The sequence below is a fragment of the Diaporthe batatas genome, assembly GCF_019321695.1.
Source record: "Diaporthe batatas strain CRI 302-4 chromosome Unknown Contig00029, whole genome shotgun sequence".
Classification (NCBI taxonomy): domain Eukaryota; kingdom Fungi; phylum Ascomycota; class Sordariomycetes; order Diaporthales; family Diaporthaceae; genus Diaporthe; species Diaporthe batatas.
Window position 1 is genome coordinate 41,911 of NW_025408576.1, and position 22,876 is coordinate 64,786.

Consider the following 22,876-nt stretch of genomic DNA (forward strand, 5'->3'; position numbering starts at 1 on the left):
ACTCTTTATTTAAATATATAATTATTAACTTTAAAAGAACTAAAAATAAAAAGAAATTTATAATATATTACCTTTAAGATTTTCATAATAAAATATTAAAACTTTTAAAAGAATTTTAAAAGTAATTTATAAAAAATAAAAAAGAGTATAATAAGTTTATCTTTTTTTAAGTTATACTTTTATTATTAATAACTATTAAGTTTTTAATAATATAGAAAAATATAATAGAAATAAAGGAAAGAGTGGATTTAAAGTTTCTTTTTAAGAGAACTATAAGGATATATATAAAGTTGTTAAAGACTTTATATATAAGTTTTAGACTATTGGGGAAGAAATAAGTAGCTACACTAAAAGATAGTTATATAGTGTAAAGGAAAAATATAGTGTGGTTGAAGCCGTATGTGTAGCCTATATCTAGGTATGGAGAAATGATGCACTTTATCCAGATATGTTGTTCAACTCCATTCAGCCCTCACAGTGGTGACAGAGACACAGATGGTGGAGCAGAGAGATAGATAGAGGCAAGCCACTGTAAAACGGCTTGACCATGGATATGGGCCCAAACAATTCTTTGTCGCCCAGGATGGACCAGACAAGGACATCATTGGATGGCACCGTGAGTAGCAACACAACCTTGCTGGACCTTAGACCAGAACTCCCAAATAAAATCGGGGTTCTGAGAACATGTCAGGGCCACTGTGCCACTTCTGATTGGATTAAAGAGCACTGAATCGCACTCTCATGCTACATGCGTGTTCAAAGTGCTGCCCTGAGACCACTGCAATGTCTAGAGGACTAGGTTCATTATTGATGCCATGCAGGCAATAGCAGAGAGTACACTGGGGTGTGTGTAGTGACCTGAAGCCAAAGTTACTCTGACAGGGTCACCTGGGCAGTGGTCAAGAGAAGGATAAGGCTCAAGGGCTATATTATCTAGGTAGGCAGACTCACTTGTTTCTACATCACCTATTAAGCTGATTATGGGCTCAAAAGTACCATCGCATCACAACAGATCATGAAGAACTCCTGGGCTCGTCCTGGACCATCCATAGAATAGGTACCTGTTCATATATTGACGGGTGCAGACTTCGGCCTTAGTGGAATGCCAGGCAACAGTGCTGCCTCTGTCTATCGGACAGGCATGGTACGGACCCCAAACGACTGCCTAAACGACTGCCTTCATGATAGTGCAGCCTTGTTATTTGGCCCTCGTTTGGCTTGTGCCTGAACTCACCTTATCGTCAGCACATGGATACGTACTACGCTTTGATGCCTCTTATCGTACCTTGATATCAAATCGGCGTTTGTTTACTTCCAAGGCATTGTGTGAACGCGCTCACCATTTACCTGTATCCTGCCATGTGCGCAGACGGCCCCCAGACGGCCCCTAGCAACCACTTAACATCGGATGGGGTTTCGCTCACTCTTCCCTCCTTTCTAGCATCGCCCTGACTGCAACTCCAATCTGGGTCTCAGTGAACCCATCATCGGGAACCCTCGGAATCACTTCTTATCTTTCCCTTTGAGACTTCCAGTATTTCATAGTATCAAGTCTCTTCACCATGTTCCGATATGGCTCAGATCCTCCGTCTGGAGTTGAATATAACCCCATGCTCCCAGATGTGGCCAACGACCCAACTGGCAACGCTGCTGATTTGCACAAGACGCCTGACGATGCAGACTCGAATGACAGCACCGTTGGTGTAAGTAAACTGTCCACGGCATCTATTATTAAACCTCATGAGCTCCATGATGCGTGTTGGCGGATATTAACCGTCACATTACTCTTATCTTCACCTCCCCACCCATAGGTCGTCTTCATAGAGACACTGGAGAATACTCGCAGGCAGTTGTTATACTGGCAGCTAACGTGTCGTAGGTGGGCACCGGCCAAGGCGACGATATGGATGAGCTGCCCGAAGCTGTCGAGGGTTCTCCTGCATCCACCGATGACCCAGCCGGCGCGGACAACGGCGAGGTTGTCTTCGAGCGATTCAACGACTTCCCACTCGAGGTTCGATCGATGATCTGGATGGCTGCCGCTCACAACGCCAAGCCTTCCGCTGGAATTTACAGTTTCACGCGCAAGAACATCAGGCTGGAATCCGGACCGTTATACCCTGACATATCCGGGAGGGTGCACAGAAACTTTGACAAGATCGGCCACGACCACCCCCTCGCCAGACCTATTCATGAGCTCCTTTCCTGGTCCTACGAAGGTCGCTGGGTCATGACATTTAAACCCTCCCAACAAGTCTCCGCCCTCACTCGTGACATCCGCGCTCTGTTCGCGAGCTGCTCAGAAGCTCGGACTCAGCTCATGCGCTGCCCAAAGCTGAGCTCCAGCTTTGACTTCCACTACAGGCACGGGGCAGAATTCTCCAGGCTTGGGAATTGCAACCTGGGCAGCATCCGGCCTTTCTACTATGACACCGACTGGGTCTGCATGGAAGAAATGGCGTATGCCCCGACCATCATACCTCAAGCTGATGTACCTGATGAAATACGATGCACGACTGACATATGCCGCGTCCAGCACCTTGCAATTCCTCACTATGGTACGAGGCATAGTTACTATCGGCGTTATATTCACCTCCGCGGCGATTCCGTCTGGTGCCGACTGAGCAGTCTCAAGTCCGTCGGCTTCCACGCGCCCTACTTTGAGATCTCGCCCACGTCCGGCTGGGAGGGCCAGACCACGGCGGACGAGAGGATGTTCCTCCGGGGCTTCCCGGGGTCCATGCGTGGCCAGATCAATTGCTACAGTGACTACCAAGTGACGAGCAGCAGCTTCGGCCTGCGCAAGGCCATGAGGAACCTCGAGAACCTCGTCGACGATATGCGTGCTTTGGTGCGCGAGGCGGGAACCAGCCCCCACATAGATGGCCGCCACTTTTCCCGCCTGAACTTCTGCATCCTGCTCAATTCCGACTTCCAGACGGAGCTTGGCCGGATGTATTTTCGAGAGGATGGCTCTCACCTTGACGATTTCGACGTGGACGACCTCGACAGCGAGCTCATGAGCAATCGCCTGAAACTCCTGCGGGCTACATCGTAGTAGCCCATTTACAGGTGGACTGCAACCGATGCGGAATCGGTCGCATGAAGCTCGAAGAGCATGGCCCCTATCTCGAGGAGACCTCGGGATGCTGGATCTTTGGAGGGGATGATGATGATGTGTGTCTTGGTCGTCGAAGAACACCATTGGACTCATCGTCCATAGTCGCAGGCCCTGAATGATGTGTCGGGAGGGACCATCTTGAGTACTCTTCACGACACTACAATATACGGCAGTATGGGGAAAGACGATATGTGTATCCATGTGCACCGATAGCCGAAGTCGTTGCGACAGCTAACCTCATAACCAAGTCAAGCCATAAATACAGCATTCACCAGATTGTGGTAGCTACTGTGGCCCCTTGGTAGGGAACAACTTGAAGTATGGGCTTCTGGACGATGTTGATATGAGAAGGCATGACGGAGGAAAATGAACTGGCAAACGAGCAGACGAAAGACTCCGTATATTAATGAGTACAGACTGCAGAGATCCCAGGTCCGCAGTGTCCATTGGCATAGTCTAAGACCCCCTTCTTCCTGGAGGTCGCGAAAGGCCTGTTTCGTTCAAAATCCTGAAGGAGACTTGAGGCTACATACTAACCAAGGGTCTTTGATTTCTGTCCTCAGCTTACGAGTCGACTATGCCTTTCTGGGTGATGGAATACGCACATCCAAGCAGCTTGGAACAGGCACACCTGGGCACTTGTACTTCAGGCCACTTACGAAAACCAGTTCTCGAGTTTCGTGAAGCCGTACCAGGGAGCATCAGCGTTTTTTCGAGCGTGGTGTAAGTACCTATGAAAGCAGCCGTACAGACTGCGTCGTTGGCATTTTAAATGAGTGGCAGAAGTTCCCAGGAAAGAGCATGGTTCCTAGGTAGGGAGAACTCAGCCGCAGGTTGTCACATGGGCTACCCTGACGAGCACAAAATAATCCGGCACATCAATCACCTAAGCTGCATGACTAGGTACATAATAATCATGATCCGAAGCCTTCAGAAATCCACCAACACGGCCCTTTCTTTGGTTACTCGGGTACAACACATATATGTATCATCGCCGTCCGGCACACGCATTCCGCGACCCGTGTTCCGAATTCCACGTCGGCTGTTGGGCCTAGAGTGGGTCGTGGGGGGCCAAGCCAGACAGACAGCCAGCCAGGTCTCCGGTACATTACCGTTGCATGTGCATGCGGGCACCCACACCGGTGGGTGTTACGCAGAGGGCCAACACCAGACAGCCAGACAGCTTGTGACAGATCAATCTATTGGCTGACGGGCCGGGCCAACCGGATCATTACTCCAAAGGGGTCCAAAGGGAGCGAGCGCCTCGAACCATTTAGCGCCTGGGCTCTTCTACCCTCCCCCCAGGCAGCAGGGAGCTGGAGCTCAGAGCTGTTGGCTTCTCCTCATGACCGACCAACAGTGCAACCACCAAAACATGATGCATGTCGCGGCCGACTCGCACGCAACAACAGCCCATGCCCCGACCACCGCACAGCACAGCACACCACGCCTGATCTAGGTCAACTGGTACGGTAGGCGCTGCACTGGATAACACTCTGGTTATTTTTGCACGACAAGTCCCCTGTGTCTCGATGCGCCATGGCCTCGGTCGGCCGCTATCGTGGGGTTGCTCCAGGTGGTGGCAGCGGACGAAGCTGGGACACGCAGGCCGGGAATCCCTTCGCCATGCCAGTGGGCGTCGGATCCACATTGCCATCAACATCAGCGCCAGCACCAGCACCGTCAGATGTATCTCGGGCCACGGCGGTAGTCAAGGCAGAGGTCCCAAGCACTGCCACTGCATCTTCACATATTCCCACGATGCAGGGAAGCAGCAGGACGACAGCCGACGACCGGGATTCTGACGACAACACGAGCCCCACTGGCAAGACATCTGGTGGCGGCGGCGGCAGGTGTCCCAGCAGGTATGACTGGAGTAAGCATATGCCCACCATCAAGCACCTCTATATCGACGAGGACAAGACCCTCAAGGAGGTGATGGGGATCATGGAGAAGGAGCACAATTTTATCGCAACGTGAGTCTCCAGGTTCTGTTCTCCGAGACCCCCTTTTCACATTTAAATGCACACATAATATCTAAAGAGTGCGGCCGGGCTGCATCCGGGAAGAAGGGAGGGACGGACGGACGGGGACGTGGAGCTCGCCACCGGCCTTGGCCCCCCTGCCCCCTTGCTCCCGAGTGTTGCCTGAGGCTGTGCTTACTTTACTTACTTGCCCTTATTACGCTCGATGACGCCCTCGTGCTTACGCCCACAACCTGTGCCGCAGAGCCCGCATGTACAAGATCCGGCTGAAGAAGTGGGGCTACACCAAGAACGTCAGTGTCAAGTCGGAGGAGATCGAGCCCCTGCTGAGGCTGCTCGACGAGGCAGAGCACAAGGGCGACGCCCGCGCAACGTCGAGCGAGGTCCAGCTCGCCACCGGCCGCGTCGTCGGCCTCGACCGCCTCGCCGCACACCTGCGGCGCAAGGCACAGAGGCAGCACCAGGCACTGGCGGTCGACACCCGGCTTGCCACGTCTACGTCCCTGACCAAGTATCGTCGGAACGGCGGGAGTGGGAGTGGGAGTAGTGGCAGTGCCAGTGCCGGAGGAGGGAGTATGAGCGCCGTTGTTGCCCGGAGCCCATCGCCAACGGCGCTGGCCATCAACTCGCCCGACATGTACCGCATATCCGAGATCGTCTTCGCCGACGTGCACGCGTACGTGTGCGGGCGGATCCTGGAGCCCAAGGGCCTGATGCTCGTGCAGCGGTCCGACTACGACATGACTTCGCCCGTCTTCTCGATGGTGCACGCGGCCAGCGAGTTCCTCCGGCAGGGCCACCTCGACGAGGCCCTCGCCCTGCTGCGCGTGGCGCCCGCCCGGCTCAAGAACGTCATCGTGTACGAGCCCCCCAACATCCTGCACTGCCTGTTCATGGTCATCGTGCACCTCCTCAGCACCTCCGGGTCCGCCCAGCTCGTCTCCAGCATCAAGGCCCTCCTCGCCTACGCCGCCGCCACCGCCGACGAGAACTCGCGCCACTGGTCGCCGCAGTACCCCGTGCGCCGCATCCTGCGCAGCCTCGCCGACCTCAGCGCCTCCGGTGACTTTGCCCTGCGCGACATGACCGTCCACGCCTGGCGCTGCCTGCTGCGCTCGCACGACCTGACCCTGGGCTCGCCCGACTGCGCCCAGACCTTCCCCAACTGGCTCGACCTGGGCGAGTCGGCCGGCTTCGACGTCCTGCCGTCCGACCTCCTCGAGAAGATGCACTGGGAGGTCTACCGCAAGCGCGTCGCCGAGCTCGGCGAGGCCGACATGCAGTCCTGGTCCCAGCTCTACTACCTGTCCGAGCTGGAGCGCCAGAAGGTCAAGGCGCGCGGGGCGCCGACGGAGAAGCTGCAGCAGCTGCTCGAGATGGCGCTCGCGGGCATCGAGCAGGCCGAGCCGGGCATGGGGCTCGTGGCCAAGTACAACTGCCAGCGCAACCTGGCCGAGATCTTCAACGACCAGGGCCGCCGTGACCTCTCCGAGCGCTACCTGCGTGATGCCATCGACACTGCCGCGGGGCGCCACGGCCCCAACGACGAGCGCGTCCTGCAGATGCTGTTTGAGCTCGAGAACAGGCTGGCCGAGTGGGGCGAGGGCGACGACAAGCTTGCTGAGCCCCGGAACAAGTCGGCCGAGATCATTGTTGCGCTCAACAGCGAGCCTGCTGGGTAGTGCACCTGGGGCCTTCGAGGGTACCAGACTGAAGATGGTGTCGACTGATGGAGACATCCGCCCCAGACACTTGAGGCCTGCCTGCCTGCCTGCCTGCCTGTCTGGCCTGTCGTGCAACAGCCAACTTCAAGTTGTCCGCCTGGAAACCTCCCGGATCGGAGGAGCTCCCTGCGCTCGAGTGCAACATCCCGTCGGACGATCCGCACATGTAACAGTGTGATGCTCACTGCTTTCCGGAAGGGGGTCACATGTCCTTGTTGGTCTGTCCCCGTGGTGCGGCGCAGGCACAGCGGATTCGCATGCCTGGGCTGCCGCGTATCAGAGGCACAATAGCTCGAGACGGGCTCTCATGCGCACGGCGCATCCCATCTGTCGGATCGTTTGGCACATCGAATGCCTGGACGGGCTGTCACGCCGGACCCCAATCACACGTCGCAAGATGTTGCTTTGCGGCGGTCAACATGGTCGAGTCGAATCTTGAGGCTGCGGATCCGTCGTGTTTGCTTGGCTGTCCCTTTGAGGCGCGGCTTCAGGGCGAATGTACGCCCCCCCCCTCCCCCCTGTGCTACGTGGGCAGGCAGAACTGCTGCTTTGAACATACTGCAAGCGTTACATTGGCCCCCGGCGACCCCTCCAGGCTACGGCATGTGAGCACACTACGCCGCCGCGTGTATGCCTTATAATCCCCCATCGGAACCGGCGCCGTGGCTGTGGATGTTGGCAGAACGGCCCCGACAGGCGTGATGATACACTGGTTCTTTGGACGGTCAGACACGTCCACGTTTGGCTTGCCAAGTTGGCACCGGAGGCTGGTGTCGCTGGTCGCTTATGAGTGGTATCCACTTGTTTGGAGAGAAGACTCCACACCGGTGACCGGGAATACCACCAGCCTGCTATGGATATCGGCATCTGCCTGTTTGTTCCGGGATGACGGGGCTATGGTCACTTCGGCCTCCCTTGTTAGAATTATATGATGCGGGACGAAGGGGGGGTATAGTGTTGGATCAGCGTGGCAGATGGTATAGGGCCGTTGGCCAGGTAGTAAATGTGATGGTAATTACTAGACTAGACGATCGGGCTAGAATGACACGGACAAGGGCACAGAATGCATCGCCATTTTACACTCTGCTGTTGTCAATTTTCAAAATCAGTGACTGTTTTCTTATGGCGTCGGCTGCGATATTTCCCAACCTGATTTCCTTGCTATCTACTAGTCAATAATTTCGACAGGGCTGACTGATCCGACCAATGTAGGCATAGGTCGGATATTTAGCCAATAGCATGCCTCCACCACCACTTGCTCATCATTTTCTTGGTTTACAGCCCCGATTGCTGCCTGAACCACACCTACCCCGGAGATCATGCTGCTGAGCCCTCGGCGCAGCGAGTCAGCTCGCATCTCTGCCAGCCTCAGGCACACGCGCCCGCAGCTGGCCACATGTGCACCCGGCCACTCCCGACTCGAGTGTGTTGCCCAGACCTTGTCGTGGAGTTCGGTACGGCACGGCACGGCACGGCGTACCGTGATTGAACGCCTCCCTGGGGCCATTTTAATTTCATGTCAGGGCAGTCAGGGATGACGTCGTACCAGACTCCGTGGAGATTCCCCTCTTCTGATAAAATTATAAATACCTTTCATGATGGGGGCATTTTACTCTCAACCAGCGCAACCAGCGAGTATACCTGATATTCAACATATTTATAGTAGAAAACTTACTAAACAGTCCGTGGATCTCGAGTACCGAGTCAGTACTACTGACTAAGAAAAGTATTAAACCTTATTTTTCACTGAATCAGTGAATCCCTTGCTAAGCCTCAAAAAATAAACTTTCGGCGGGTTGGGAGGGGGGTCTGGCCGGTCCTCCCTTGGCGGCCCCCCTTGGAAACTTACCAACCTGTTGGTTCTTCCCGCCCGAATGACCCCTGTGCACATCAGCCGCCAATAATACCACTTCAGTCCACACTTGAACCGGGGACTCGAAACACTAGGTAGAGCACGAGCACATGAGAGGCGGGCTGCAGGGGAGATGGACATGGCCGTTACCATGGTCCGGAGTACAACGACGAATAGAAAGACAAGGATTATCAGTCCATCGACAGGTTCATCTGAGAAGTTGTTCCGGTGACCTGCGCTGACCCATAGCGATCCTGAAGTCACTACAAAGTGGTCTAATCCTGTTTCCAAGGTGAACGCAGGTCCGATAGGTGGGCAGTCCCTCGCCTTAATAAGAAGCGTGATGGCCCTGTTGAACAACCCTCGAGACATGTGTCCAATGGGCGTGGGTTATTTCTACCCCCTCCCAGCGGCCGCCTGAGTGCTTACATGGAGCGTGGAAGGGCACCTTGATAAGCAGGCTGTGGCGCGCACCGTGACCCGGGGACACAAGCACCCGCAGCTGACATTGCTCAAAGATGCGGTGAAAGGCACCACGCTGGCCAAGTTGGGACTGGCTGCACGCATCGGTCGTTGCTCGGCGCCTTCTTGCAGTAGCTAGATTACTATACTGGACACCACACTCTCGTGGCTATGTGCGTAATGGTCTAAATCTCGACGGACTAGTTAGGCAGCGCTCAAGGTGTCTCTCCCGCTGGCCGGCAGGATTGATCGCCCGTTGTGAATAATGTGTCAAATTCTATTTCTATCTCGGCGCATATGCGTCCAGAAAAGACACCTTCCTCCTCGCATGCACGACAAATTCCGCCGGCCTCAGGACAGGACAGTTCATCCCTTCTCTGTCCTGGTGCGACGCCGTGTTACAAAATAATAGGACAGCCCTGCGTCGGACACGGGATCCTTCGACCTGTCAAACCAGACTTGACGTCTGGCAGCGGGAAACGGGCAAGTCATGAGTAATAAGAAGGAGCGTGGTCCCTGGGGGGTTGTACCACGTGGACGGGAACTCGCGCCCGTGTGGGAGCGGATCCTCTCAGCTCGTGTATTTTTTTCCCCAACTAGTCGAACTTTGTGCAGAGCCCCGTAGGGCTGAGCCATGTGCGCCGCCACGAGGGGAGGATCTCATGTGGGGTCCAGAGGAAGTCTTGCTTACCTTACCTTACCTGCCTAGGTACTTTTACTTACTGTGCACGCAGGCAGGCTGGCAGGTCGTGTCACGGAAGAGGGGTGCAAGCCACTGCCACGGTGTCAGCTCGATACTTGTTACCGAATAGTATATACCTTAGGTACCTGGGTAGTTACTAGTCGGTATGCACGTCAGGGGTTCTGTCGCCACCCCCTGGCACTGCTGCCAGTGTTGCCCCGATCCCGATCCCCGGCTGACTGGACCGGCCCCCGGGGATCAGGGCAGTGTGTGCGTTGCACAGCGCCGTTTATTAGTTCATGCCTAGACCTGTACTTTTATTTTTTCTGGCTGGGTGCGTCGCGCGCCAGGCACCCAAGACACGATGCATGCACTGCCCGTCCGTGGGCAGACTGCTTGCATGCTGAGAGATGCGGCTCTGTTCGGCCAGCCCGTGTTCCGTGGTGGGTCCCTGCCAAGCCCTCGTCATCATCGCTGCAGTACAGTACAGTCAGTCAGTGGGCTGGTATTGCTAGGGTTGACTCATCGCCGGCGTCTGGGATCTTTTTCACGTGTATGGGATTTTGGATGCACCATCCGTGGACGTGGTGTTGACCGCCATGTTCCAAGTTGGTGTTCGATGGGCTAATTCTAGAAGATTGCTTCGAGACATGGGAGACCGAAAAGGGAAACAAACAAATCTGCGGGCAAGAAATTATCATAATGGCCCTTCACTAGTTTCCCTAGAGCCTTAGTATTGACGTCGGCCAAATACCCGAGATTTTGGTACTAGGCGTGAGTACCGGTATTACCAAGTCCTATTGATATTTTCTCGACGCAACCCGACTACTCGCATAACTTGCGATCCTTGCTACGCCTCGTTCCATTCGAGTGCTGGGCATCAAATCCAGGCAGGAGGAGGCTCCGTAGGCTTGCATGATGTTCACAGTCGGTGACCCCCGAGGGCTTCAGGATTCGAATCGAAAATTGTTTCCCTGTCCAGATGGAGTCGGTGAGGACAGCATGGCCCCTAAGTTTCCATATTTGGCCGCTGCGGGTTAATACCAGGCCAGGGTAGACAATGCAGGTGTTGGCTTTCTTCGGATGCTGCCTGGGTTCCCAGCATTGAAGACATCACGGGTTGTGGTGTACTTTACGAGGTGTATGTTACTCAGCGGGAATTAGGTTACCTGTCAGAAGTCGGAATCAACCGGCGTCAGACACGTACGAGGTGAGATCTTGGACGTCGTTGGACCTTTTTCGTTGAGTCCGGAAAGAGCAATACTACGCAGTGGCGGTGAGGAAACACAAGACCGAAAATCGATAAATCCATTTCTCAGGCTTTCAAAATAAGGCAGGATGTAATATGCCTTGGGGCTCTTTTATCAGCCAATGGGAGGCCAAGCCCGACGTCCTGCAGAGTTGAAACCTGGGCCAAGCCACGACACAGCGTCAAGAATAGGTGAGTAGGTGCCTGGGGAGACAGGGGAGACTAACAGAGAGGAAAAGTCTTGACTCATCCTAATATGGTCCCGAAGTGTCACAAGGCGTTCCCATCCGCCTGGAGCGGTGGAGGGTTGGGGGCCGTGCCAGTAAGCGCCGTTTTGGGACCGCTGGTGGCATACGCTTCGGTGTGGCATGCGGTCAGATGGAATCGCACAGCCGCAGGCCCCCAGCTTCACGGGTAGGACATCACTCATGGAGGTAGGAGTAGAGTATGGATCGCAGTGCTGAGTATAGACTCGTGATAAACTATATAATAAAGTCTGATGTCCTCAGTATTCTGGCAATATTTCCATCATCATCCTCATCAGCACCATCAATCATCATCTTTCAGCACTCTAATAAACTGTCTCACAACACTTTGACAGCTGACCGCGGTAATCCAACCAATCATCACTCGCAACCAAAAACTTGTACTACACCGTACTTCCCCAAAAATCAAAATGAACGCCTCTACCTTCATCTCTGCCGTTATCGTGGCTCTCGCTTCGTATGCCGCCGCCGCGCCTGTGGCTCAAGAGCTTGTATGTTTTCTTCCTCGCCCAACACATACTCTACCCAATATCTCTGCAACGGAGATTGCCTCAACGTTCTTTCTCTCTGTCTGATGAGAATATTCTGCTAACCATGATCATTTTAACAGGACTGCGTCGGAGGCTGCGGTGTCAACGGCGTCCCGGAGAGCTCTTAAGCGATCTCCGATGTGTACTATACAACTGTACTTCTAAGGCGGCTTCGTCGGAGGCAGATCTCCTTGTGTTATAACAGGCGATGTGACGATATCGGATTGGAATAAATGGATGGTTTAGAATAGAATTTGGACAGCAATGTCTCGGGGCCGGATCAATTTGCAGGGATCACGGAGTGTAATTCAGTCCCTTTTCAGGAGTGGCTCAAGTTGGTCGGACTGGTGTAAGCTAAGACGTCGACGCGTATCAATATATCACTGCTTGCAGAAGCTTCAATTTGTCTTCCCTCCCGTTTAAACTTTCGTATCATCGCGATGGTATGGAATAGAAAGACTGAATCTTAGTCACACATCAAAATGACCTCTTTGGCCTATGGGCTTTTTCAATATTGTGTCTGTTTCCAGGGAGGCCATTACTTTGCGACCACTCTACGTCGTGCACTTTCACACCACCAAGTTTCCTCGATTCAAACACACATGTCTTATTTGACTCAGGTTTTGAGCATGTCGAGGTTGACAGCGCCACGGTACCTTGCCTCCATAATCCTGCGCCAAAAGAAGGGGGTCGGCGCGCATCTCTCACGCCTTACGAGCCATCCAGGCGCAACGCCTGTCTGTGAAAGCAAGCAATAGGTTCTTGACCTGAAAGAAGAGGGAGAGGGGACCAGTTTCGGTTGTATTCTTAGCCTAATACTATTGCTCTTGCTGCGCAGTTTGTATGCCATCCCCGCACCCCGTGCCTTCAACCACCCTGCTTGCAACCACCACCACCACAGAGCATTTTACGGCATCGAAAAAGTTATAAAGAGCCTGGCGGAATCATTCTATGAGTTGCCTTCCTGTTGCTGGCAGATTCGGCTTCACCACCTGGCATTCACTCATTGATATTACACGTGATCACGCTTGGCGCCGTGAACGTCGTACTCCCAGTTTTCACAAGCACACTTTCAGGGCCCAAAACGCAAGATCTTTGCTCGGCTATTCATTGAGCCGTCCGTCTTCGGAGCATGATACAATGTTTCCTAGTTGTCCATATTGACCAACCAGACTGAGCTTTCTGAACGGAATCTGTTGCGCTCGCGGAGGCTATGCTTCCGCTTGGCTCTGTTTTACTTGGTCTTGGACAACATTGGAAGTGGACACCAGCGGCACACTGCACCTTCTTGTCCACAGGTGTTATGCTCTGTTGTGGCCTCAACTGCCAGCAATCTCGCTTCTAGTGTATGTAATAAGCTCGGGGTTATCGGTGTCCCTCCCTAGTATGAATCCACTCTTCCGGCTCTGATGTATTTTCGCGGAATCACTAATCACGCCTCTGATATGTCTTCTCGATGGCCATTCTAAGGGTGTCGTTCAGAGACGAGACTGCACAGTGCTCCACCTGCCGTTTGGACAATAATAAGGTTTGTAGTCGTATGGCGCGTGGTGTGATGTACGGTAGTTACCCTACACGAACCGGCGGTCCCCGAGGTACGGTATTGCCCCCAAGACCTGGTCCAAGCCTTGTAAGGCCCGCCAGAATAATCACCCTCCTCTATCCCATCGAAAGTAATGCCTAGCTACTACGATCCGAGCAGGACATACCAAACCGAGCAAATTGGCTCGAGTGGTTTGTCAACCTGGAATAGGGAGCGTGGGAAGCCTGTATTTATAAGCAATGGAGCTCTACAACAGTGGAGCCCGTGCTCGTGACGACAGTTTCAAACATCGCTCTGCGGTGTAGGTCTGTCGCACTCCGCAACGTAACCTGGAACTGATAAGAGTTCCAGCTGCCGATACAACCTGGCCGGTATGTTGGGCTGCAATGTGTTGATTACTGGGCTCCCCTTGTCGAATAAAATGGAGTCCGGAGATTCACATCCGCGGAACAACGGAGGATACTCCGTACATCATACTACTCCGTAGACCACTCAAAGGTTACAGTACTCAGATTAGCACCAAACCGGGTGTCCCATAGGAGGTTATCTCATCGGGAGGTTATCCCATCGGAGCTTATTTCATCGGAGGTTATCCTATAGGACTTGTGAAGAGGAAGGATTTCTACCATGGGGTGATGATAGCATGTACGGTGTCAACGATCTTGTATTATATTTTGCTGCACTTGTATGGGTATCAACTGGTACCCTCTGGTTTTGGGGGTGCAGTTCTCTGATCTCACGATCCGCCATGCCGGACGAAGACTCAGGCCCTGGTCAACGGGAATTACCTATATTGCCTTCGAAAGGCACGTCCGGAGCTTCTAACACTCATCGGTCATTTCTACTGTGGTATGTTGGAACCTTGCTCAAGTACGATGGATCCCATCCTACCCTTGAGTTGTATGCCGGCAGATCGGTCAAGTCCGAGCGACATCTAGACGTTTCCTTTGCGGATCTGTGGTTCTCCAGAAATCCTCCGCTGAGGTAATCGCTCACTCACGACGGCTCTGCACCGACATTTCCACCAGAATCCTTAGCGTGTCTCACCTGGAATTCGATGTGGGTAAGCATCCGAGGCGCACCCGATGGCCTGGGCTCAGGTAAGCATCAATTGATGTTTGCACGGCTAAGACTCGGGTCATTACCTGAGTCAGCTAGCGAGGCGGGACGAAACTCTGAAGCTCGCAAGCAGCCAAGAGAAATGGTCGAGCTTCTTTCGGTGATCTGCCGCCGGCCCGTGTATGTGGCAGCCGAAGTGGGCATCAGGGGAGATCCCAAGCGAGCAGACGTGCACTCCCCCCGGGTGGATTCCACGTCAGCCAACTGCCCAGCATTCCGTCATCTTCGGCTTCTAATTCGTGGAAGTCGTCAGTCCGGGGCCCACCACCCAAGTACCCCTGACGCTGGATGTTTATGAGACGAGCACACCGCATCTGGTATGCCGGCTCGACAGTGGCTGAGTGGTCAGGTACGCACGCACGTTTTGCTCTCATTTGCCGCCCAGCCGCCTGATCTGCGAGGTGGGGTCAGCGATCCAGGAACGGGGCAGGGATGAAGAACCACTGCAGCCAAGTTGCATGGAGATTAAATTGCGTGAGCCCTCTTGTGTCGATATCAAGGGGCAACCACTGCCGGGTTTTGCGCCGGTAGGGTATCTGTCTCTCGGTTGTGTACTCCGTAGTGCAATGCATGCAGTCCTCTGCACATAGCGATCTACACGCTCCACCAAATACAGTTGACTTGAGCTTCATTCCGTGGTTTTTACAACTGTCGCTGCGTCAGGCTGTGTGTTCACATCGAAACAAGCCGCGCCACGCGAACGCGGATCATAAAGCACTTGAGGAAAAATGCTCGAGGTTGAACACCTTATCAGATCCAATTTCTTGCACTGATAAAAACTGCTGTGGCTTTTCAGGGAAGATCCCATTCCGCCACGCGTACAGCACTGCCACTAGCATCCCTCGTGGGGAAGTCCTCAAGCGAGGCACAGCTACTAGTGCGAACTTCAGTTCAACACAATATTTCGCATCTCCGGGGTCCCACAATAATCAGGTAAAATAGTGGTTCGCAGGCAAAACAACACACAGTAGTACAGCAAGTTGCGGCAAGGCAGCCAGGCACATGGACCCAACCTCAAAAGTACCGCTCAACAGTCGCAACTAGGCCGCTCTTGGCCTGCATGCCGAGATATGGCTTCGAGAAGACGCCCCTTAATGTATCAGGAGGCGGCCGCTGTCATTTGATCTAGAATCCTACGTGGGGACAATCTGACAGGTCTGACAGTTGTGCAGTACCGTCTGCGCGATAACGCTCTCCCTCTCGTACGATGATTGGGAGCCACCAGCCAAAACATGGGGATACTTTGTGGGCCAAGCTGAACCAACGCGTATGCAGCCTCGGACGTCTCTGCCGTTTCTGCCGAAGGAGTTTGTGTTGATATCCCTGATGATCGGAAAGGTCCACTTTGAAAGTCTTGTTCAATATGCTTAAAAGGAAGAGGATCACCAGCCTCTTCAACGACGATCTGTCTTGCTGATCATCAACACACTCTCTTTCAACACTCTCTTCAACCGATCGTCACTCTTTTCCGATCGATAACCCATTCATTGTTTTCACCATGCTTTCACCAACCGTGATTCTGACGGCACTGGCTGCCTTCGCTAACACCGTCGCTGCCGCTGGCGTCACCGGCGCCGCTGAGGGTTTCGCCAAGGGCGTCACCGGTGGTGGCTCTGCCGCTGCCGTCTACCCTAAGACCAACGATGAGCTTGTTTCGTACCTGACCGACAGCTCGGCTCGTACTATTATCCTGACCAAGACTTTCGACTTCACCGGCACCGAGGGCACCCAGACCACGAGCGGCTGTGCTCCTTACGGTACCGCTTCCGCGTGCCAGCTGGCCATCAACAAGGATGACGTGAGTGGAAACATTATCTGCCGCTATTATACCGGGCTCATCTGATCACTAATGCTTGTCTTGACTTCAGTGGTGCAACAAGTACCAGCCCAACTCCCCCAAGGTCAGCTCCCTGACCTACGACAAGGCTGGCTGGAACGCCATCAAGGTCCAGTCCAACAAGTCTCTTGTCGGCCAGGGCTCCGCCGGTGTCATCAAGGGCAAGGGTGTCTACATCGCCAACGGTGTCAAGAACATCATCATCCAGAACGTCCACTTCACTGAGATCAACCCACAATACGTCTGGGGTGGTGATGCTATCTCCATCGCCGGCGCTGACATGATCTGGATCGACCACGTCAAGACCTCCCGCATTGGCCGCCAGCACCTTGTTCTCGGCGAGGCTGCCTCCAACCGTGTTACCGTCTCCAACTCCGAGTTCGATGGCTCCACCAACTGGTCTGCCCAATGTGACGGCCACCACTACTTCCTCATCTACTTCACCGGCTCCAACGACATGATCACCTTCAAGGGTAACTACATCCACCACTCTTCCGGCCGTAGCCCCAAGGTCGCCGGTAACACCCTGCTGCACGCCGTCAACAACTACTTCTACGCCAACAGCAAGCACGTAAGTGAAATCCATAATCCACACATTCGGGCTATCACCCCATACCTACCATATATAACTAACACCATCTTCCTCTCAGGCTTTCGAGACCACTGCCGGCGCCTACGTCCTGTCCGAGGGCAACACCTTCCAGAACGTCGTCGAGGTCATCGACCCCTCGAACAAGGCCGGCAAGATGTTCACCTCGCCCGACGCCAACAGCAACGCCGCCTGCAAGACCTACCTCGGCCGCAACTGCGTGGCCAACGCCTACGGCAGCTCCGGCGTCTACACCAGCACCGACAACAGCTTCCTGTCCAACTTCAAGGGCAAGAATATCGTTTCGGCTGCCGCCGCCTCGGCCAACGTCGCCAACACTGCCGGTGTTGGCAAGATCTAAGCAGAGGGCCGGAACATGGCTTTCGCTGCCTCTCTCCCTCCCTCGCGAGCCGGGGATGGCTGGCAACGAGCCATTGTATGGCTTCTTGCCCTTTAGGGTCTCGCCCTGGGGTTGATTCTGGCGGTAGCTCACTGGGGAATATGGGCTTAATATTCTTGTATATACGCATTTTAGAGAGGTGTCGAACTGTAAATATCAGGCTTCATATTGCCTTTGTCAAAAGCCATTGCCTTTTCGTGTGAACCCTAACTTGTCATGGACCTCCGAACCCTGGAAATGCTAAGCCTTTACCTCAATGGTCTCGCTGGAATCGTCAGTGTCAAGCATCTTGCAAGTTCGAAGTGGCTCGCCCAATGCTTTCGCTTGGCAGGGCATAGTATTATACGCCGCTACGAGAGTAGCCATATGCCTACTTACACTAAGGACAATCATTCACGAGAAGTCGAATTCACGAAGACGGCTGCAGTCGGTCAACCCTCCGTTCGTGGAATCACCAAATTATCAGCTCTCATGTGTCAGTGGCCGCCGGAGGAGTCCCATGCATGGTGGTCTTTACGACTCAATCGAGTCGACGTGTCAAGGATGACACCGAAATACTACATGAATGCTTCTCTTGAGATAATCCGGAGAATATCCACACCTTTTCCTGATCATTTCGGGACCGCCCCCGATTTCTCTGATCGGGATCAGGCTGTAAACGGAGGCTTTGAAAAGCTTTTCCACCGATATTGGCGTAAAGGCTTCAAGCTCTAGAGGCCGCACTTAAGGCTCAAATAAAAACATTGCCATTTGCGTCACCTTGCGCGACAGCGGCGACCAGATATAATGGGTCTGAACGACACGGTGTAACTGATGGCTCTAATCTGCTGGATCTTATCATGTGTGCCGAAATTCCGTGTGTGCACATTGGATTTGCTGGATGCGTGCCTCTTGTGCCGAACTGCCGTTGTAGCGATGCTCTAGCCTTTGCACAGCCTCCCCCATGATTCCCACTTTGCTGCAGATCAAGATAATCGACTGCCGCGCTCCAACTATACTAGTGACTAAATCGGCGCTACCCCATCTGAAATGTTCAGTTTTTTGTGATCTAGATGTATTCTACCCCGGATTGTAAGTTTTAGACATGGTGTTGTGGGGATATAAGGCCGAGGCCCTGCATATCCCAACGTCGGCTCTGCGACGTCAGTTCATGATGCATTCCCACTTCCACCATTGTCAGTGCAAATTTGGACAACGATAGTAACTCAGATTCCAAGCAGTCTAAAAAACTCTGATAACTGATCAACGCTCTTCTGGTGAGGTCATTTTTGCATAGCCGCATGGTAATATTAGCATCGTACGCCCGGTCGAATGGCCTTGTGAGGTGGAAGGATTTGTCACGCAAAAGCGTAAGGCCTCGGCCACTTAACTCAGAGGTTCTCATTATCTGCAATACAAGCATCTTACAAATATTTATAGTTGTTGGCACAGCAAAAGAAGCCTGGAAGGGCCCATGAATTCATTCCACTACTTTGTCACTGAGGCAAAGGACGCCCCCCGATCTCCAGGGCTGGGTCAAACCAGACCCCGAATCGCTCTATAGTTCCATTCCTGAGTTTATGCAGGCATCAAAGTATTGCAAACATCACTGTTAAGTTCAAGCATGATTTGAATATGTTTGTATATGTACTTAAGTATATTATGCCTCTAGCATAGTATGTACAAGGAAAAGAAGCGATGCAACACGCTCAAGTCAAAAAAGTCAACCCTCGGGATCCTCGGAATGTCCTCCCTAGTTCCCGCTGCGAGCCACTGCCGCTTAGCAGACACAGAAGGTACCGTCGCAGCCGTCTCCGTTGTCGTCGTTCTTGACGGGCTCCTTGTCGTTGTCCTCGGTGCCGTCGTAGGTGACGCAGACATCCTTGACACCGGAGGTCTTGGTGTCCTTGATGGTGCAGGAGTCGCCGTAGTTGGAGTTGATGCCGCAGATGGACTTTCCGTCGGTGGCGGTGGAGCCAGAGATGGTGAAGTGGCGCTCGTACATGGTCTTGCAGTTGCCGCAGGAGCGGTACAGCTTGCCGAAGTCCTCGACCTCGAAGTCGGAGACCTCGAGGGAGCCGCCGCCGTTGTGCTGCAGGACCTTGTCCTCGGCGCCGGCGGCACCACCGCCCTTGATGTAGGTGGTCTCGCCAGCGTCCTGGTTCTTGATGGTGAAGGCGTCCTCGCAGACCTCGGGCCACCAGACGTTCTCGAGGGTGCAGGCACCCTGGCAGTGGACACCCTCGATCTGGTTGGGGCCGATGATGACGTTCTTCAGGGTACCGCCGTTCTCGATCTGGAAGACGGCGTCCGAGTCGCCACCCTCGACCTGGCCGGTGCAGCTGACGCCACGGTCGTAGACCTTCATGCCGCCGTCGAAGGTGTCGCCAGAAGCGACAGTCTTGACCTCCTCGAAGACGGTCGAGCCAGAAGAGGCGGGCACGTTAAGGCGCTTCTGGATGTCACGGGCCTTGGGGGCGGGGGTGACAGCAGGGGCGGGGGAGGCGATGGCACCGATGGCCAGGGAAGCGATGAGGACGGCGAACTGCATTTTGATGTTTGGTTCTTGCGTACGAAAAGAGTGTACTGGCAGTGAGTTGGTTGTAGGGTTGAAAGCGAGGGACAAGCACTGCTTGTATATACTGGATCGGAAAGGAAGGTGAGGAGGGAAGACTCTTTGACTTGGTTGGATGATGAGGAAAGAAAGGAACAGGAAGCATAAAGGCTTCGAGGTCGTGCAGTTATATAGATGTTTTCTACGGAGTTTTCTGATGCATAGTACCTCGCCTCCCTCAGGCATTCGGTCCACATTCTCCTGTCCAGGGCCTCTGTCGCCAGCTTACGATGCCAATATCGAATCGGAGACGTCGTAGGTCCCTTGCAACACCTGTCGGCTGCCTGTCGAATGCCTGTCGCTTGCCTGTTGCGTACGTATTGCAGTCTGGGACCGCCACATTGAATTGTGTAGACCCTACAGGGCGGAAACTTGTGGAACCTCATGATGATCCGTAACCTTTTCGAAAATGTATGGGGTATGTTGGTGGTGTTTTCGGCGCTGTTTCCGGCGCTGTTTCATCCCTACATCGCTGTAATGATATTAAAACTGGGGGCACAGCAAGGGGAGGCCTTCCACGTGAGGGGTGTGCTAAGTCAGGCGGTGATGTCTTTTGTCGTCCGAACCCCAACAGCGGCCAACCATGGACGATCTGGTGCGATCTCCCTTGGCCATACTTGGCGCTAACTTGGCTTCGCTTCCCTTCTTTTGTGGGCCTGGCCAAGGATAGTGTTACGACTGCCGCCTTGGCGGTTGCGTTGTCCTGTGGGGTGGGGGCCGTCGCTGGACAGGCTTGATCAGGAGCCGCTCCCTGCGAGCCGCGAACTCCCCTGGCGTGCCTTGCATGTTTTGCGTCTCCTTCTTGGCTTCGACTTCGTGTTCACACCATCATCTCCGGCACACTATAGATCCATACGCATGGCTCGATGAGTACCTAGGTACATCCTTACATCCTCCAGGGTCGTGGGTCTCCCGGCTGGGCGCCCATTGGCCGCTGATCGACATGTTTCTCGATGGTGAACGGTGGAGAAATCGGATCCTGCTTGTTTGATCTTAAAGAGCAGACAGGCAGTGGCCTTTGAGCTGCAATTTTCCCAGGACTACGCCAAGAGCCTTGGCGATAGGGGTGTTGGCGATCTTTGCCTTACTGCAAACGAGTGTGGCTCCTGAATGTTTTCCCGGTTATTCTGTCATCTCCTTTGCGTAACTTTTTTATTCGCGTTGAACCCTTCATGAGTAGTGAGTCCGACATCCGATAAGCAACAGCCCTAAGGTTTACAAGCACCGGGGCTGTAATTCAGGCGACATGAGTGGTCGGCTGGCAGCCGCACGTGTGCTGGAAAGTCTTCAAATATTGATCAGCGCTGTCGACAGACAAGCTGTTGCCAAGCTCGTTGACAGTCGGTGCCGCACGATTCACTCCCGAGCTCGCGACTCATTGAAAACTGACCTCGGGAAGGGTTGCAAGCACAAGGGTTACACCGTCACCGAGTGGCGTGAGCCATATTAGGGTTCCAAGGTTGAAGTATTTTGAGACTTGAATAGCAAAAATGAAATTTCACTCGTGGAAACATGGTCTCGATATCTTTTATCAACGACACGCAATCAAAGTAGGACACTTGAGCCTGGGTCTCTAGCGCACTGGATTATTTCTCGTGTTTGCAGTGTCGAGACTTCTGGAGTCTCGGAGATAGGGAAGCAAAAAGCCAGCAAACTCCTTCATTGAGGTCCACACATCAATGGTGGATATCGAGATAATCACCTGAGAATATACGGGCTGGTTGAGACCGACAAGGGTTTTTCTCAACTTTATGCCCGAGAAAAGCCATATTATTGGAGTGCATGTGACCGCAAGGTGGTGTCATGCTTTGTATGTAACAGGAACGTGTTTCTGTGTTGAATGTTCCGCTTGAAATCTAAAAAAAGAACAGCCCCAGGAAATATATCCATGAGGGATCACTTGAGCATAGCAGCCTTGGACTCGAAGAGTTTCCTCAACATTCTTGTCCGCAAGACGCTCTTTGTGCTTGGTGAGTCAGCTGTCGCTAAGCACGGCGTCACCGCCTACCGACCCTGCTGGCGGGGTTTTGTACTATCAACCTTGCCCTGATCCACGTGGACTGACAATGTTGGTCTTGTAGGAGGAGAATGCACATACTCGATGTCTTCTGCCAGAATCTCGGCTAGAACGGTCAAGATACTATATTCCTGAGGTCTCAGCTATTACGCCATAGGTCAATTAGTCCGGTTCGATTAAATCATGACGCTGAAGACGTTGACGACATGGACCGCATGATAGAAACCATGTTCATACCTTCGCCGGCAACGTTTGATCCATACCAGCTTTGTCCATCGATTTACCTCCGCAGAACAGCCTCTTCTCCAGCTCCAATATCAGCCGCCAAGTCGGCGACGATGTATTGAGTAAACAAAACATAGTACATGAATGTTCGGTTGAGGTTGGCTGCTAAGCGAGGCACGGTGAATGGGGCTTCCTGATCAAAGCCATATTCATTTCTGTTTTGAAACGTCAGTACAGGCTAGTCACCATGATGAACTGAAGCGGCTCGCACCTCAAAAGTAGTCGAACTTAGTCATCATCTCCCCTCTCAACTTCAGCATCAGGCTGGCTGTATGCCTCAGAAAGGGGGGAAGGGCTTTGAAGACCAGTTCTGGAGGGAATTCCTGGCCCTGCTTGTTACTCAGGGTAGCGTGATCCACGGAGTCGATCAGCCCCGTCACGCTTGGGCAATAAGAACCTTGGGCATTGGTGTTGGGCATCGTATTCTTTCCAAGCGCTGGGTCTTGAGTGCTTACCACCGTATGAAGGCGCCATGTATGTCCTCGGACGTATACGGAATAGAAGCGAAACCACATTGGTGTTGGGCACGGTGTGGGCGTTATCTGCCACGAAACCAATGTGGTTTCGCTTCTATTCCGTACACGTCCCAGGACATACATGGCGCCTTCATACGGTGCCACGA

General features: G+C 53.4%; 4 protein-coding genes across 4 annotated transcripts; 3 read left to right on the forward strand and 1 right to left on the reverse strand.

Annotated features, from left to right (window-relative positions):
* Positions 1 to 1,562: 1,562 nt before the first annotated feature.
* Positions 1,563 to 3,058, forward strand: KVR01_013606 (uncharacterized protein; the record flags this gene model as incomplete). Its single annotated transcript, XM_044794008.1, has 2 exons — positions 1,563 to 1,703; positions 1,880 to 3,058. 2 exons carry the CDS (start codon positions 1,563 to 1,565, stop codon positions 3,056 to 3,058), a joined length of 1,320 nt encoding a protein of 439 aa, XP_044637381.1.
* Positions 3,059 to 4,340: 1,282 nt separating this feature from the next.
* On the forward strand, positions 4,341 to 9,091 carry KVR01_013625 (uncharacterized protein). Its single transcript, XM_044783388.1, has 2 exons — positions 4,341 to 5,097; positions 5,351 to 9,091. Exons 1-2 carry the CDS (start codon positions 4,661 to 4,663, stop codon positions 6,786 to 6,788), a joined length of 1,875 nt encoding a protein of 624 aa, XP_044637400.1. The 5' UTR covers positions 4,341 to 4,660; the 3' UTR covers positions 6,789 to 9,091.
* Positions 9,092 to 15,685: 6,594 nt separating this feature from the next.
* Positions 15,686 to 17,542, forward strand: KVR01_013658 (uncharacterized protein). Its single transcript, XM_044789137.1, has 3 exons — positions 15,686 to 16,331; positions 16,402 to 16,941; positions 17,021 to 17,542. Exons 1-3 carry the CDS (start codon positions 16,032 to 16,034, stop codon positions 17,318 to 17,320), a joined length of 1,140 nt encoding a protein of 379 aa, XP_044637433.1. The 5' UTR covers positions 15,686 to 16,031; the 3' UTR covers positions 17,321 to 17,542.
* A 1,576-nt stretch (positions 17,543 to 19,118) lies between these two features.
* On the reverse strand, positions 19,119 to 20,017 carry KVR01_013627 (uncharacterized protein; the record flags this gene model as incomplete). Its single annotated transcript, XM_044790812.1, has 2 exons — positions 19,308 to 20,017; positions 19,119 to 19,244 (listed from the first exon to the last, which is right to left on the reverse strand). The coding sequence occupies exons 1-2, from the start codon at positions 19,887 to 19,889 to the stop codon at positions 19,119 to 19,121; spliced, it is 708 nt and encodes a 235-aa protein (XP_044637402.1). The 5' UTR covers positions 19,890 to 20,017.
* Positions 20,018 to 22,876: the final 2,859 nt, after the last annotated feature.

Bases quoted from the DNA above. Each gene is read 5' to 3' on its own strand.
- KVR01_013625 (XM_044783388.1), top strand. From the start codon at position 4,661: ATGGCCTCGGTCGGCCGCTATCGTGGGGTTGCTCCAGGTGGTGGCAGC. The intron at 5,098-5,350 runs GTGAGTCTCCAG...CCTGTGCCGCAG, and splicing joins GAGCACAATTTTATCGCAAC to AGCCCGCATGTACAAGATCC.
- KVR01_013658 (XM_044789137.1), top strand. From the start codon at position 16,032: ATGCTTTCACCAACCGTGATTCTGACGGCACTGGCTGCCTTCGCTAAC. The intron at 16,332-16,401 runs GTGAGTGGAAAC...TCTTGACTTCAG, and splicing joins TGGCCATCAACAAGGATGAC to TGGTGCAACAAGTACCAGCC. The intron at 16,942-17,020 runs GTAAGTGAAATC...TCTTCCTCTCAG, and splicing joins TCTACGCCAACAGCAAGCAC to GCTTTCGAGACCACTGCCGG.